General features: G+C 44.1%; 1 protein-coding gene across 2 annotated transcripts; it reads right to left on the minus strand.

The window, feature by feature from the left end:
* Positions 1 to 979: 979 nt before the first annotated feature.
* On the minus strand, positions 980 to 12942 carry ankrd13a (ankyrin repeat domain 13A). Of its 2 annotated transcripts, none has more exons than XM_061817678.1 (15): positions 12259 to 12938; positions 10888 to 11023; positions 10651 to 10775; positions 10522 to 10567; positions 10212 to 10355; positions 9933 to 10122; positions 8432 to 8498; positions 8253 to 8334; positions 7061 to 7122; positions 6260 to 6390; positions 6017 to 6174; positions 5791 to 5922; positions 5550 to 5710; positions 5401 to 5465; positions 980 to 4369 (listed from the first exon to the last, which is right to left on the minus strand). In XM_061817678.1, the coding sequence occupies exons 1-15, from the start codon at positions 12364 to 12366 to the stop codon at positions 4171 to 4173; spliced, it is 1806 nt and encodes a 601-aa protein (XP_061673662.1). In that variant the 5' UTR covers positions 12367 to 12938; the 3' UTR covers positions 980 to 4170. The 2 variants fall into 2 exon arrangements, with proteins under 2 accessions (XP_061673662.1, XP_061673663.1); XM_061817679.1 differs by having other exon boundaries at positions 4233 to 4369; positions 5550 to 5693; positions 12259 to 12942.
* Between the last annotated feature and the right edge of the window lie 214 nt (positions 12943 to 13156).

A 13156-nucleotide genomic window follows, 5' to 3' on the forward strand; every position in this document is an offset into this window, starting at 1 on the left:
CCTCTTGTTTAGCCTTTGCCACCTCTACCTTTGCCCTACGTCAAAATCATATATTGCAGTGAAAAAAAAAAAAAAAAAAAACGCACAGGTCCGTATCATCTGCTGTTTTTTGAAAAAAATAATAACATAGTAAAAATCGCGCATTTCATGACAGCGCCACTTTCAAATCAATACATGATAACATTGTTCATTCCATCTTTCTGTATATTCATGGACATATCTGATCACATACTGATTTATAAATCAAAGAATCTAGAGAAACAACAAAAAAATGGATCTATCTGCTGATCATGATCTCCAAAAATGTAACCAACGGTCATCTTCGGTTGTTGTCCAATATAGTGGACGGGCTGAAATTTAAACGACGTCGTCCACTTCCCCAGGCAGATGAATCCGACGGTTTTAGGACCCCGATCCCGTTGCGGAAGCGCTCTCCTCCTCCTCCTCCTCATCCTCATCAGCAGCATCGTTTTCTCCCACTTCTTTCAGCCGCTCGCTGTGATGCTAACTGTCGCCCCGCAAGCGTTTTTCCTGTCCCTCGTGGTGCTGGCGAGTGGGCAAGACGAGGGGTCCGCAGTCGCCGAGAGACCTTCCGTGGTCTTGCGGAAGCAGAATCTGGGTGAGACTAAAAACGCGATGATTATTAGCTGCAAGTGGTGACAAGCGTAATATTGCTCAATGAGAACTTAAGAACGAATTGGTGCTTCCTTTTTTTAAAAATATATTTTCTTCCTTTTTTTTTTTTTTGTAGTTGCGCTCGGGAGCGTCCTCGGCGTCCTCCTGCTGCTGATGCTCATCATGGCCGTGTGCGTCTACAAGCCTCTCTCCAGGCGCTGAGCGCCCTCCCTCGCTCCTCAAGTCACGGATGAGACTCCAGCCGAGGGGCCACTTCGATGATGGTCCAAAACCGAGGCTCGGCCTCACAATGACTGGACACCCCCCCCCCCCACCTTTTTGTACAAGTTAAATGCGATCAATGTTTGGGTTGTATAAGTTTATTTATTTTGAATGATAATTATTATTATTAGATGTGACGCACCTCGTTGACCTCGCAATGTAAATAAATGTTATGGTTGTTTTCCACATGAGGCAATTTGTGTTTCTCATAAAACCAACAGTTATAAATATTAAAAACAAAACAAAAAAAAAAAACTGCAGTTTGATGCGACGCAATTCTGCGCCATCAGGGAAAAAAGTCAACAATTTAAAGGGGATTTACAATTAAAAAAAACCTTTATTTACCTTCCATTTGATTTGCCGCTTATCCTCACAAGGGTCGTGGAGAGTGCCGGAGCTTATCTCCGCTGTCAACGGGCAGGAGGTGAGGCACAGCCTGAACTGGTTGCCACCCAATCGCAGGGCACATAGAGACAAACAAGCCGCACTCACAAAACAATCACACCTTGGGGCAATTTAGTGTCCAATTCATGTTGCATGTTTTTGGGATGTGGGAGGAAAGCGGACTGCCAGGAGGAAACCCACGCAGGCACGGGACATGGAATATGCAAACTCCACACAGGCGGGTTCCGGGATTGAACCCGGGACCTCAGAACTGTGAGGCCAACGCTGTTACCGGCTGATCCGTGCTGCCAATTTAAAAATATGATCTATAAAATAAAATAACCATTTCCGGCCCCATCTTGTACCTCTAATTTTATAAACCACAATGCCCAAAGAAAAACAACCAAGAGACAGAAGGCGTGACTTAGAGGTGGTGTCAAATTATTTCTCACTGGTGCACATTAAGTGAGCAACACCTCTAAAAAAAAATCATACCCCCCGTCTCGAATGACTTGTTTTTCCTCAGGCATTTCAGTTTCTTGTATATCAACGGCATACATCATATCATATACTATGGTCACATCACAAGTTATAACAATTCATATTTTTAAAAACTCCCTTTTGTCAATAAATACAAACTTAAAGGCAACATTTCCGCTGCATGAAATTGTACCTTCAAAGTCCAATTTCCCGCATTCCCTTAAATTAGGTGCGGTCGTCGCATTTATGGAAATAAAGTGCTTTTATTTTGGAAAACAGCTGCAGCTCACATGGTTTCGTCACAAAGATTTCTTTTGACTGAATCGAAGTTGGCCCTTTTGTTTTGTTTTCAAACAAGGTTGGCGAAACGATACATAACGGCTCATTTTTTTCCCATCACATCCCGAGGGTCCAAAAAGTTAGCGGTCGGTCAAGTGTAAAATTATTAAAGACAGTGGTTATTCAACGTCACGGCGCGTGCGACTGATCGAAATTTTCCATTGCTGAAATAATAAAGCGATCTTTTCTGCGGCCGAGGCGGCTGGACGCACCCACGCGCGCATACGAGGTTAGCGGTTGTTTTGTGGCTAAAGGAGAACCAACCGAGGCCGTCTTGACTTCAGGAATAGCGACAGGCAGCTTGCGCGGGACTGCACCCCCTGCACGGACTCCTGTTTTAATTTTCTCAGGCTTGATGCTGGTATTTGCTCTGGCAGCAAACAACAAACAAACAAAAAAAAAAAAAAACAAAGACACCCCCCCAACATACAAAATCGCTGCAGAAATTTGCCTTCGCTCAGCATTTTCTTCCTGGCCAACTGAAAAGTACAAGAAACCTGCGTGTACTTTTTGCTTTGCGGTGCGGCAGGAAAATCCGTGTCGTCATTTTCCAGTAGCATTAAACCGACTTCCGCCGACAGCTTTCGTAGAACTTTTGACCCTGAGATTTCCGTTGCCCGACGGAAATGGCTTGTAGCGTTAAACCCTTCACGGTCCTTGGAAAAGTGACGCTGTGGGAATGTTGACTTGCCCCTCCCACCCCCAAACTATAAAGGATTTAAAGGGGAAATCCAATGTGTCCAATAGGTCATGTAATATGTTGTCTATTTTGACAATGTGATGTTAAATCATCTCTCATTTAAGAGTGTTTTGAGAAGATTTTTTAATTGACAATTACGAATTTTCAGGGGCGCTGCCATTTTCGCGAGTCACGTGACTTACGTACGCAGACGTGACGTGCAAGGTGCCGCACCAAAAGCTCGATTACAATGTGGCCGGCGCTGATTTCTCGGATTTATCCCCATCTTAAGAAATGGCGGTATCGGTTGATCGGGAAGACGGAGGAATACTTCCATACAGATTTGAACCCGTGGCTGTAAATAATGTTGAATATTTGGATGGTTCCTCGGGCGGAATGACGCAGGAGTCTTGACGAGCTTCGGCATTTGGTCGAGGCTGTTAGCTGACGCTCGGATGCCGAAGCTCGGGGGAGGAAGTTAGCCAAAGCTCAGACGCCGAAGCTCGGATGCCGAAGCACGGCTCGGGGCCCGCCGCAGGAACTCGCTCGTCAAGACTCCGCATCATTCCCGTCCGAAGAACCATCCGCGTCTGCCGGCTCAGAGCTCCGGGGGCCCTTGTTTACGCACTTAATAATTGTCCTGCGCTTTGGCCTCCGAGTAGTCTTGACTCCGGCGTCATTCCGCCTGAAGAACCATACGAATATTCAACATTTACAGCCACGGGTTCAAATCTGTATGTACGTATTCCTCCGTCTTCCCGAGGAGAAAGCTGAGAAATCAGCGCCGGGCACAATGTAATCGAGCCTTACACGTCACGTCCGCGTACGTAAATCACGTGACTCGCGAAAATGGCAGTGCCCCTGAAAATTCGTAATTGTCCACAAAATTCTTCTCAACACTATGAAATGAGAGAGGATTTAACATCACACTGTCAAAATAGAGAACAAATGACTTGACCTATCGGATACATTGTTCATGCAAAGCGCTGGATTTCCCCTTTAAGATTAGAGCCGTGCCAAGACAATAAAAGTCTGCTCTGGCACTTCGCAGTTGAACGTGAGCGCCAACTTCTGTGGAGTCACCTGAAGTAGTCTTTTTTTTTTTTGGATAACATTCTTATGAGCTGCCTTAAGATTGAGATATGACAGGGCTGCAGTGAAAGGTACTCAAAGCCCACAATACCTCAGAGCCTATTGAGCAAAGTGGAAGACGTGAGACTCAGCATGTACCCTCATTAAAAAAAAAAAAAAAAAAAGTTAAGATAAGGAGAGTTTCGCCTGTGCAACACGAGGCTGTTAAAGGTAAAATCTGCTGTTGCATAGAAGACGGGAAGTGTAAATCGAGGTGAGGCGGCCGTTTTCGGATCAACTCCGATTCCCTCTCCATCCTCCTACATGTCAGTGAGCGACAGCTGCAAAATCCGCTCCAGCTCGTCTTCCTCCTGCTTCCGCAGCATCTCCTCTCGCTCTTGCGCTCGCGCCGACAGCTCCAGGGCCAGGTGGAGCTCCGAGTCGTGGCTCGAGGCCGAGAAGGTGCTCGTGGGGCTGGAGGTGTCGCCGTAGTCCACGAGCGACCCTTCCGGGATGCTCCTGGAACGACAGAGGACACGGAGACGCTTACGTCGTGACGGCGAGGTGAAGCTTCCTCAGGCGCTGGGCCACAGGTGTCAAAGTCAAGGCTCGGGGGCCAGATCCGGCCCGCCGCATGATTTTATGTGGCCCGCAAGTCATATGTACCAACTTCCATGATTATTTTTTTCTGTATCTGTAATCTGGACCAAAATTGCAAATTGTCCTATCATAAATGATAACGTTGAGATATTACAAGCATTTTTGTGTTACCAAACAATAATAGTTGGAAAAAAAACATTACCCTTGATTTCTGGTTCCAAAACTAGTTCATAAATTTCATGTGTAAATATGATGAGGCGGTTAAGGAAGATCTGCCTTCTGAGGGAAACCGCAAGTACAATGTGGCCTGCGACAAAAATGAGTTTGACACCCCTGCGCTAGGCTATGAGCCTATGGCGCTGGCTAGGTTTTTTTTTTTTTTTTTTAACAGCCCTGTTAGTGCCACGCTAGCGGTTAGTGCCGCGCTAGTGCCCCATCCCCCTTTTGTTTCCCCATATTGTCTGCATGTCACTCTCAAACTCAACGGTGTGTTCGTTAACACGGATATCTTGCTTTTTGTGTACGCCTGTGTTGCTAGCGGTTAGCGTGGTTAGCGCCGCGCTAGCGGCTACTGTTGTATTACTGCTGTGTCTCAGTGATTTAGGTATGTTTTTTTTTTTTTTTTTTTAACCAGCCCAGTTCGTGCTAGCGTGTTGTTACTATATTAAGCTAAGCTAAGGCACTAGAACTTTGAAAACGCTTTCTGTTTACAGTCTTTCTTTGTAAATATCTCGTGTTTCAATGTGGGCACTTGCGGCTTTTACACAGCTGCGGCGTATCTGTGTACCAAATGGTATTTCCTTTACAAATGTACTGGGCGAGGCTTACAACCAGGTGCGCTCTGTAGGCCGGAAATTACAGTAAATGAAAATCAACATGAAATCTTTGGCTATATTTGTCTGATATTTACATTAGTTTGATGACCATAAAGTGGGGCACTTAATACGTACCTGTCACTCTGGCTGTTGACCATGACGTCCGTGTGTTCGCTGTGTGCGTCATCCCCAACCCCCTCCTGGAAAGACAAAAATGTGACAAGCATTCCTAAATTAATGTAAACAGAAACGCAGAAGACGATGCCGACGAGGTGTTACCCCACCTGGTCTGGGACCATGTAAGAATCCAGGAGACTTTGATGGATCGCGTACTGCAAAAACTCTTCGTCGTTGGTGGAGGCTGGCGGGTGACGGCTGCCCCCTCGGCGGTGGTAGTTGTCGGGTATCGCGAACACCGATGGGCACACCTGGAATGTCGGGAGTACTGGATGCACGTGAAAGCCACGGTCGGTGGGAAAAACAAGAGTTTGATACATTTCGCGGTTCAGGTGAGCACTTTCCCACCTCTGGCCTCGTCGTCGTCTCCCGCCGATGACGGCGTGGCCGCCGGTGTTACGCTGGCTTCCTCTTCAGTGCTGCATTTATTCACGTTACCAAAAGTAATCCTGGCATTCAGCACATGAAACAGAGGAATCTCTGAAAAACACAACAAAGCACCACATCATTTTTTTACGCTTCAGACAAAGAAAAAAAAAGTGGCGTATTATATTCACAAGGCAACGACAAACACCAATTTTGATCGGAAAGCCGGGGGGGAATTTCAGCGTGACAAAGTCGCGCAGCCGTGCAAAGTGCGAGCTGGTCCGAGCCATCAGGTCAATGATGGGGGTCACCTGCTCCACCAGGGACAACGGATGATCTTCACTCATCCACAAGGTACCTTTAAACCTGCGGGAGACGGCAACACCGCTTCAATACTGACGAACACATTTGAAAACTAGATTTTGACCTTTCTCAAGGACGGTCGTCTCACTTCTGTGTTCGAACGCTCAGCTCAATCGGTCGGCCGATGTCTCTGTTGCCCAGATCGAAACCGGGGTCGAAATATTCCTCTGGGGTGATCGCTGTGGGATTTGTGGCAGTTGCATATTGGAGTGTCAGGTCCTGTAAAAACAAGCATTCATCAACGCAAGGGAACAAAAACAAAAAACAAAACTTTAGATGCTGTACTCTCACTGGCAGACAAAATTTAATACGCCTGCACTATGTACGGAGATAAAACTCTTTGCCAAGACAATCTCAGGTTTGTCTGATACTGTGAGAGTGTGTAAGAGAGGCCTCATAGTACAGAAATAGACACACACTCTTTCCACCCTGCGGTTTATGCGTTGATGCGGCTAATTTTTGCATTTTTTCCTAACGGCCGCAAGGGGGGCACTCAGGCGGAAAAGGTAAGAATGAGACTGGTGGAATATATGTGCCGAGCAAGTGACTTTTACCCACCCTGTTAGCGCTGCGCTAGAGTTAGCGCTGTGCTAGCGTGTTGATGCTGTGTTACTGACGTGTCTCAGTGATATTTACCGGTAAGTCTAATTTTAACCGGCCCTGTTAGCGCTAGCTTTAGTGCGGCGCTAGTATTAAACTCTTTTTGTGTACCGTCTTTGTAAATATATCGTATCTCAACGTGGGCACTTGCGGTTTTTACAAAGCCGCGTCATATGTATGTACAAAATGATATTTCCATTACAAATGTACTCGGTGAGGCTTAAACCAAGTGCGCTCTGTAGGCCGGGAATTATGGTATATTTGTGTAATCACAGGATGCTCGACTTACCCCTTGTGCACTTATGTGCTGTTCTACTGTCCCGAGGAGAGACTCCAGGATGTTCCTTTCACCTTTTAAGAGAAAGTCCACATCACTATTTTCGACTAATACAGCTCCACTCTCACTCTCACACACACACACACACACTCTCACTCTCACACACACACACACACACACACACACACACACACACACACACCTCACTCTCACTCTCACACACAAACACACACACACACACACACACACACCTCTGTTCTCGACCACAATCCATTCCGGAAAACGGTTCGAGAAGCGATTTGTTTGAAAGCCAAATCGCTGTTTCCCCATTAAAATGAATGGAAAAAGAAATGCGTTCAAAGCCTAAAAAATTTGGCTTTTTAAAGCTTTTTTTTTTTTTTTTAGCTTTTCCTGATAATAAACTGCATAGTAGAAATAGATGTATAGTTGAAATACTTTATATAATAAAATAATTTAAGAAATGTTTTTATTTTTTGCTTAAAATGTATGCTTTAGTAGTGGAGTATGCTCGGCCGGAAGTGCATTGTCATATCTGTAGCGACTCAGCCCCCGGCCTTGTAAACTTTTTTTTTTTAAACAAAAGTGCAGAATAACTTTAAACAAGCAACTTGCCTTCTTTGCAGCCATGATTGGGCGTTAATACTCTAATCCTCGATAAGAAGAAAAACAACAGTCACTACCGGGACACGTCTGTGTACAGAGGCTGCGTTATACAGAATAACAAAAGTGCGCTAGTTGCGCCACGCACGTTTTGTCATTTGTGGGTGTTTTTTGGGGGGGACGTTCGTATTGACAATAACACAACGCGTCGTGGGTGGGTCAACTGCTTGCGCTGCGTGTATTGTGTTATTTCCGGGGTTTTTCGGGGGGCGCTCGAATTCACAAGCACGTCGTGGGTGGGTCAGCTGCTTGCGCCGCGACCATTATTTTATTTCCGGGTTTTTTCGCTGGCGTGGGAATACACAACAAAGCGTGTCGTGGGTGAGCTGGTCTGGTTGGAACAAGCGCAATATGTTTTTCCGGGTTTTGTCGGGGTGCGTCCGAGTACCGATTTCCGCTCGAAAAACAGAAGCAAAGAAATCTTGAAACTTTTGTTCGAAAACCGATTTGTTCCAAAATGGGGTCGTTCGAGAACCACGGCTTTACTGTATATAATAGTTTTACAGAATTTCCATCCACCTACTTTTTATCCTGGCTTTTTCCTCATTTGTAAGATGTTCAGTCCTTGTCCTGATGACCACATTCACATTGTTCACGCTGAAAACCTAATAACACACAGACAAACAATGGTAAGGGGAAAATTTGCTTTGATATTGCACATATTTGAGGTATTTTTGAATCATTTAAATTATCATTTTTAACCTTTGTTTCAAATCCGTTGACGACTTCGGTTTTGTCTGTCCTCCAGCCCCAAATCCCAGATTTGTTCCTATCAAGGTGGAAAAAAAAAAAGAACTATCATCAATTACCGGAAAATGCACCATATACTGTACTTAGAAGATTCAACAATACAGAAAAGAAAAATCTACAATATATATATATTTTTAATGCACATCTTTTTACAGTAAGATTGGATCATGTAAAAAAAAAAAAAAAAACCAAGATCCTCAAACTTATGCTCTGAACTTGTCGTGTATGTTTTTTAACAACATGGATACGTGGAAGCAAATGAGATAAATACCGTAATTTCCGGCCTACAAGCCGCGACGTTTTTCACCAGCTTATGCGGCTAATTTGTGCATTTTTTCTAAGGGCTGCAAGGGGGCACTCGAGCAGGACAGGTAAGCGTGAGACCGGTGGAATATATGTGCTGAGGAAGTGACTTTTACCAGTTTTTTTTTAAACCAGCCCTGATAGCTCTGCGCTAGTGTTAGTGCCACGCTAGCATGTTTCTGCCGCGTCTTAGTGTTTTAGCTATGTTTTTTTTTTGTTTGTTTTTTAACCGGCTGTTAGTGCTGTGCTACCATGTTGCTACTGTGTAGCTGCCGCGACTGTTTTTTTTACCGGTATGTTTTTTTTTTTTTTTAACCAGTCCTGTACGTGCTAGTGTTGTTGCCATGTTAAACTAAGCTAAGGTATTAAAACTTTGAAAACTCTGTGTACCGTCTAATCGCCCAAGATTTCATGTTGATTTCATTTACGAAAGAAAAAAAATATTCGTTACTTGGCCCTCAGTAAAAAAGTAATTACAGTAATTTCCAGCCTACAAGCCGCGACTTTTTCCACACGCTTTCAACCCTGTGGTTTATGCGGTGATGCAGCTTATTTGTGCATTACAGCCGCAAGGGGGCACTCGAGCGGAAATGCTAAGAATGAGACCCGTGGAATGTTTGTGCCAAGGAAGTGACTTTTACCGGCCACGTTAGTGCTGTGCTAGCGTGTTGCTTCTGTGTTACTGGCATGTCTCAGTGATATTTCCCGGTAAGTTTTACTTTAACCGGCCCTGTTAGCGTTAGCTTTAAACTCTTTCTGTTTAGTCTTTCTTTGTAAATATCTCGTGTTTCAATGTGGGCACTTGCGCCTTTTACACAGGTGCGGCTTATGTATGTACCAAATGCTATTTCCTTTACAAATGTACTGGGTGATGCTTATAATCCGGTGCGCTCTGTAGGCCGGAAATTACGGTACACGCAATGGAGGCTGACACACGTGGGCGAACAGTCTCTTCCATCTGTGTGCAAGATCCATCTGTAACGTTGCCTCATTGCTCTGAGAAGGCCACGACAGTTTGGATTGTCTAGCACCATTGTAACTTTGTTCCACCTCAACTAATCTGCCAGAGCAGTAAAATTCAAAGTGGATTTGACAGAAAGCTCAGTGGGAAACCAGTGACAAAGACAAATGAACAGAATGAGGCACTTGCCTCTCAAAAGCGATGTCCTTGGTGTCCAGGTAGGTGTTGACGATCGGCGTGGTCAGCCTTTTGGCCACTTCCTGTTCTGCTGGCTGCATTGACTCCAGCGTGACGTCCTCCATCTCTTGCGAGATCATGAAACGCTCGGTGTCCACCACTTGATCATCGTGGTTCACCTCCATCAACTCTGCGCATGAATCTGACAAGGAGCTTGAGTTATTCTTAATATCAGATCATATTCTACTCTTCATTTTTGTTGTAGGAATACACACACGCACGCACACACACCATCTCCTCTGAAAATGTAGCTCCTTCGCCCTCGGATCCACGTCATGTTCTCGAAGCCGAGAAGAGTGGCATCCACGCGAAGGCTCGCTCCGCTTTTCCAAATGCGACAAACGTCGCTCGGGCAAACCCGGGACACAAGAGGGACTGGGGAGCGACATTGCATGAGCGAAATAATTAATCCAGAATATAAAAAAAAAAAAAAAAAGAGGTAAATGATGTAGTTGGTTCAGGATGACATCAGAAGCCTTGCTTTGTTTTAAATACAGCACAACAATGACAGTTAATGTGCAAAGACAAACACAAAACGTACTCCAGCTGGTGAATTCCCACTTCATTTCCATATAGAAGTCAGGAGACTGTGAATGAAAGGAATAAAAAAAACATAGTTTGACTTGTAAATGCTACTGAAAACTAAGGGTAAATATGCGTCACGTCAAACCTTTCGAATCTTTGACAAAAGCTCAGGTACTCCTTCCAAAGCAGTCGACGCTTTGAGGTAGTCCCTCCGTTGAAGAACTACCTGAACCATCTCTGGGTCTCCCGTGCTGACGGCTTCCTGCAGCACTAGCGAGACAGAAAAGACAAAAGAGTTCAAATCTGCAGAAACAACAAAATAATCGACACCAGTGAGGGGAATCCCAAGGAACAGGAGCGCCTGTAGCGCTTTCGTGCTAACCTGTCCAATTGTTGTCATTTTCTTTCGTGACTTGAGCTCCGTGTCTCAGCAGAACTCTCACCGACTCCATGTGTCCGAGTGACACGGCCAGGTGGAGAGGTGTCCGACCTCTGGGATCCACAGTCTCAATGTCATTCTGGGGGGGGGGTCCATAAGAAAATGAATTTCATGAAATGTTGCCGAGAAGAAGCACAAAATGCTCACCTCAAATAACAAGTTATTGTAATGCAATGCAAAAAAAAAAAAAACCAACCTAAAATCAAATGTTTCCTACAAATAGCATCATGACATAAAATATAATCTCATTTTGAAAAAGGTCACGTCTTTAGTGATTCATAAAGACAATGTTTAGCAGAAACTGTTCAGAATCATTTTTGATGGACGCAGGTCACGACAATTAAGCGCATGTCGATTTTGGCCCCTTCCTGTGTTACTGCAACTCCAGAACAATCATCGTTACTCAATGGGCAAAGAAAAAAAAAACCGGCATGGTGGATCTGCTGGTAAAGCATTGGCCTCACAGTTCTGAGGACCCGGGTTCGATCCCCGCCTTGCGTGGAGTTTGCATGTTATCTTCCAGGCACCCCGGTTACTTACTTACTTTTCAGTGCAAACAATATATAGTGACAAGCAGAACAATTAAATGCTCTTCCTCAAGATGGCAGCAGGTAAAATCGTGTAGCCACACGTTGCCATGCAAAAACAAAATAACATTTAACAGGCACAGATTCCACACTGAATACTGTATATAAATGACGGAGCAACTTGGGAAGAAATCATAACTTTCTGGATACGGTATATACGTTTATGACATCTTTGTTTGGCAGCGTGCCGTGAGTTTTAGAATGTAAAATATGTTCAATAAAGGTTGTCAATTGTTCAATTGTCTTTGAAATCAGAACAACGGATTTAGACAAAAAGTCTTTGTAAATACGCTTTAGATACAACTGCACTGTTTCAGTCTCTTTTTAAAAAGATGAAAACACATTACAATAACTACACAAATGATGTAGTGATGAATACAACTACATTAATCAACATTGTGATAAAATGAATACGTTTTGTGATTAATAACTTCGCATTATTTATTACCTTTAAAAGAGTTGAGCAGGTGTTACTACTGGCGCGGCTGCTCAGTGTTCAATGATATGTAGTAACTAATTTAAGGCTCTACGAGGGGAAAAATATGGAATCCATTACACAGAAAGCGAAATGATAAACTTCTGAGCGTCAAACGTGTGGTGGTGGCCGGGATCAGTCAAACAAGGCGGCCTGCCTTTTTTTTTTTTAATCACTAGCAGATTGGTAGCTTTGCTGAGCTAGCAATCTTGAGTGCCTTCCACTTGCGGCTAGACAGTCCCCTTTACTAACCTGTGGCAGTATAATTTGCTGCTCCAGCTTCCTGTAATTATTTTCCCAAACTGAAGAGTGCAGCGGGAAGTCCATTCGGATGTCTTCGCTAACATTAGCCGAGGACATCTTCTTCACCCCCTATGCGGAGCCTCACAGCAACGTTAGCGAGGTTCTTCGACACGCGACCGCGGTGATAGTTAAGCCTTCTACCGACCAACTTGTGCAATTATTGTCGGTCATGGCGTTGACATTTCCCATAGAATAAATGAGGAGTAGTAGCAGTCTCACGAAACTTGTGCCCAAGCTTTCCCCAAAACAAAAGTTCGAACAAGGAAGTGACAGGAAGAGTCCATAACAACGAAAGGGGTGACGCACCTCAAAACAAAGTCGTATCACACCAGAATGTGTGTATTTAAAACACGTGTGAATATATTCGCGATTTTAAATTCATTATATCTTGATGAAGATGAGTTGGCATTGCGCTAAAGATTGAATTGTGTCAAATGTTTACCCCCCGAATTCAAATGGTCAGTTCCAACAGTGGCACGTACTAGCATGGGGGGTGTCAACGGTACACTATTTTACAAAAACACGTACCGATAAAAATAAATTAAAAAATGAAATTGTTATATGTAGCATCAACGCCTGACACTTAGTATAAATAATTTATTAACATTAACTGCGGGTATGCGATTTAAATTAAAAAATGTGATATTTACTGCAACAAATATGATCGCCTGTTGGATTTCGGGCAATGATTTAAAAAAAAAAAAGATATTTCATGACTTGACGTGATGTGCGACATCGATGATGCCATTTGTAACATTTTCCCTTTGTCACCACGACTTTTGATTCATCTGTATTGTCTTTTTACGGACATGATTTAAGAGACACGAAGGCCACGAATGTCTCTCAA

This window comes from Syngnathoides biaculeatus, chromosome 4 (genome assembly GCF_019802595.1).
Source record: "Syngnathoides biaculeatus isolate LvHL_M chromosome 4, ASM1980259v1, whole genome shotgun sequence".
NCBI classification, from domain to species: Eukaryota; Metazoa; Chordata; class Actinopteri; order Syngnathiformes; family Syngnathidae; genus Syngnathoides; species Syngnathoides biaculeatus.